The sequence below is a fragment of the Gavialis gangeticus genome, unplaced genomic scaffold (genome assembly GCF_001723915.1).
Source record: "Gavialis gangeticus isolate Ggan-Ray unplaced genomic scaffold, GavGan_comp1, whole genome shotgun sequence".
Taxonomy (NCBI): Eukaryota; Metazoa; Chordata; order Crocodylia; family Gavialidae; genus Gavialis; species Gavialis gangeticus.
The window spans coordinates 116,340,200-116,343,655 of record NW_017729022.1 but is presented as its reverse complement, the minus strand read 5'-3'; the positions used below and the strand labels follow the sequence as shown (position 1 = coordinate 116,343,655).

Genomic DNA, 3,456 nt, shown 5'->3' with positions numbered 1-3,456 from the left:
GCTGAAATATATCATTCTTAAAAACCTGTGCATAGAAAAAGTATAGCTCGTTAGCAAAAAGTAACATATTTAGCATACAATGAACTAAATCAAATAAACTTTTTTTTTTAAACAGAACCAGAGAAGAATGAAACCGTATTTAAGAAAACAACTAAGAAATGTAAATGCAAATTAAGAATAAATTTGATTAAGATAGACAAGCTTTCCCACTCGCTGATTTCCCTATGATTAGCTGCTGCCTACCCAGTTACATATCTCCCTCCCAAAAGCAGAGTCCAAGACCCACTTTTCTAAATCTAGGCCCCTACCTTCTGGTTCAGAGAAGTCTGTGTTGGTATGCAAAACTTCAGGTTGATGGCAGATGTCAAAGGCATAGGACTGTAATACCTACAACACATCAGTTTGAGGTTGGCAGCCCACATCACTTGTAACAAGTGTGATCAGTAACCAGAGTAGAGGGGGCTCCAAGGAGATAATGCTGAAGGTTCCAGGTGTCCACCTTATGGTGAGGCACTCCTCAATTATGGAATAGTTTTGTTCTCATGGGCAAAGCTTTTGTCTTAAAATATAGGACCATGTGTTTTCCATCCCCAAAGTCCTGAGAGAAAACATCTCCAAGGCCTTGCTCTGAGGAAGCTGTCTGTAAAATAAATTTCTGACTTGGGTCATAGTCAAGACTGCAGCACCACAGTAGTATAAAGTATCTGTTTTATTTTCTGAAGGCACCAACACATGCTGGAGACCACTGCACTGCTCTGGGTGGGGTAGTAACTGATGAGAACTGCAGGATAAAGTCTTGATAATAACTTGCCAATCTAAGAAAAGACTTTAGCTACTTTTTGGATTTGATACAGGGAACTCTACCAAGACCTTTACTTTTATCAAAAAGGAGTCTAAACTCCCCATTGCCTAGCACTTACCCCTAATATCTGGCTTCTGTACAGCTCAGTCAGCATTTTGCTGTGTACAACATTAGGCCTGTAGCCCAAAATGATTGCAGCACTGCCAACATGCTGCAGATTTTCACAAGTGCCTGAAAAGCACACTACCACACTGTTGAGATATGCTTCAGCATACTCTTGGTGCAGCTGATGCATCTTAATCCATTATAGACTGGAATGTGGCTAAGGCACCAAGGAGATCAAAGAGGAAGGCTCTAAACTGGAAGAACCCCCAAGGTCTAGTGAATGCTATTAGTTCTCACAATTCCAAAGCAAGGCGGATTTGTTAGTACCTTTGTGGCCTTCCCCAGCTATTGTAACAATTCATCGACACAACACAGGGCACAAGGTATGCCTCAGTTTATGGAAATCAATGCAAAACCAGATCATCTTGTCCACTTTGGGAACCAAATCTGATCAGACTTCACCATTCATTTGACAATTCTTCAAACATCCACACGTGTGACGTATTCCGTACTTCCTTTCTTACCATTTCTGATACTTGCTCTGATACTCAGGAGAACCCCTTTTGGATGGGACACCCTGGTTTCAGGACAATCTGATGACTAATCAGGGTGCTAACTCCCTGTTCAGGTTGTAAATGCTTCTGGAAAGTCCTCCAGCAGGGACCTTGCTTCTTTCTGATGAGCTGTGGACTGGTTTTCCCCACAGAGCAGCTTCAGTGGTTGGGAGTCAAACTGTTTTCTGCATTTTCTGAATGTGCTGTTAAGGCTCACCAGTTTCAGAAGAGGTTTATGCAGTACATCTGGGACCTGTGCCATCTCCCTTCCACATGAACTTCATAATCCACCACTCCAACTCATCTTCTGATCTCAGAGGGAAGGTCCCTACCATTTAGCAAGCATTTCATTCTCTAACGAGAGGAGCAATCCCCAGTCCCAAGTCAATACACGCAGAGTCATGAATTCTTATAACAATGTGGTTCTCGAGTCCGGTGCATAGTCCTGGGATTCTCCAGGGTGAATGCTCCGACTAGATTCAGCCAAAGTACATACTATATGACATTATGACACCTCATGCCCTGCATCTGCTAGGTCTTGTGAAGACAGTCCAAAATGCCTCAGAGTTGTCTCCTGTGCAGGAGTTCAAAAGGAGAGAGCCCCAATGAGGATTGGGGAAATCTCATGGATAGTAAATAGCAAATAAGGTAGGAATGTATCCTATTCCCAGGGTCCTTGTGCCACATACTTCCTCAACATCCCCTTCAAAGTCCAATTTAATTTTTCCACCAGACCATCCATCTGGGGATGCTAGCCAGAGGTCCTGATAGGGTGGACTGTTAAAAAGAGTCCATACTTCTTGTAGCACTGAGACAAACACCATAGCTCCTGCAGACCTAAACACAAAAATATTTTTAATAGCTATGTGGCCACTGTTTGGGCCAAGGTGTTACAGACAGCTACTACTGCTGCCTACTGTGCAGTATAATACATGAGCACAAAGATTAAATGACACTTAATTGCATTTGGTTCCAACAGTCTAACTAGGTCTATGCCAAACCATTCAAAGGGAGTACCGACCAAGGGCAGAGGCACCGGTTGTGCCCAATTCCTGGGGCATGATGCCACCGACTGACACTCAGTGCAGGACTAGCAGTGGTCTTTAATATCCTGATAAATCCTGGGTCAAAAGAACCTGGCAAGTACTCTATCTTCATCTCCATCAATGATTTAGATGATGGGATTGAGCATACACTTAGCAAATTTGCAGATGATGCCAAGTTGCGAGGAGCTAGAAACACTTTGGAGGGTAGGGCTAGGATCCAGAATAACCTGGACAGACTGGAAAAAATGGTCTGCAATCAAATCAAGGAAAGTGATTCTTCCACTCTGTTCAGTGCTGGTGAGGCCTCACTTGGAGTACTGTGTCCAGTTTTGGACCCCATGCTGCAAGAAGGACAGATTAGAAAGTGTTCAGCAGAGAGCAGTAAAAATGCTTAGGGGCCTCAGTTATGATTAGAAGTAAGACTTATAAGGAAAGGCTGACAGAGTTTGGGTTATTCAGCTTGGAAAAGACTGAGGAGGATTTGATAACAGTCTTAATATACCTTAAGGACAATTCTAGAGAGAATGGAGATGGGCTTTTTTTGGTGGCCATAGGGGACAGGACTAGAAGCGATGGCCTCAAATTGCAGTAAGGGAAATTTAGGTTGGAGATTTGGAGGAACATTCTGACTATAAGGGTGGTCAAGCATTGCAACAGGCTACCTAGACAAGGTGTGGAATCTCCATCCTTGGAAGTTTTCAAGACTAGGCTGGACAGACACTTGGCTGGGATGGTTTAGTAAGGGATGATCCTGCCTTGAGCAGGAGCTTGACTAGATGACCTTATGAAATCCCCTCCAGTCCTACTTTCCCATGATCCTACAGAGTAGGTGGCAGAGCACAGCAATGGCTCCAGCATCTCGTTAGGGACCCTTACCTTCAAAATCCCCCAGCAATCCACCCTATCCCTTTTCTTCTTCAATATCCTCATGAGGCCACTACAGAATTGA

At 43.6% G+C, this 3,456-nt stretch overlaps 1 protein-coding gene across 5 annotated transcripts in view; it reads right to left on the bottom strand.

Annotated features, from left to right (window-relative positions):
- The window catches only part of PARP11 (poly(ADP-ribose) polymerase family member 11), a 32,183-nt gene that overhangs the window by 20,152 nt on the left and 8,575 nt on the right, over positions 1-3,456 (bottom strand). The window contains exon 1 of one of the 5 annotated variants that reach the window (XM_019516024.1): positions 2,483-2,700. The exons of 3 other annotated variants lie outside the window; for them this stretch is intronic. Coding sequence is in view for 1 of the 2 variants with exons in the window: in XM_019516023.1 (XP_019371568.1) it covers positions 1,432-1,434 (3 nt within the window). In the remaining variant the exon portion in view is untranslated. Of the gene's footprint in view, positions 1-1,431; positions 2,451-2,482; positions 2,701-3,456 lie in introns of those variants that run through there. One more of the 5 variants, XM_019516023.1, reaches the window with a different exon arrangement.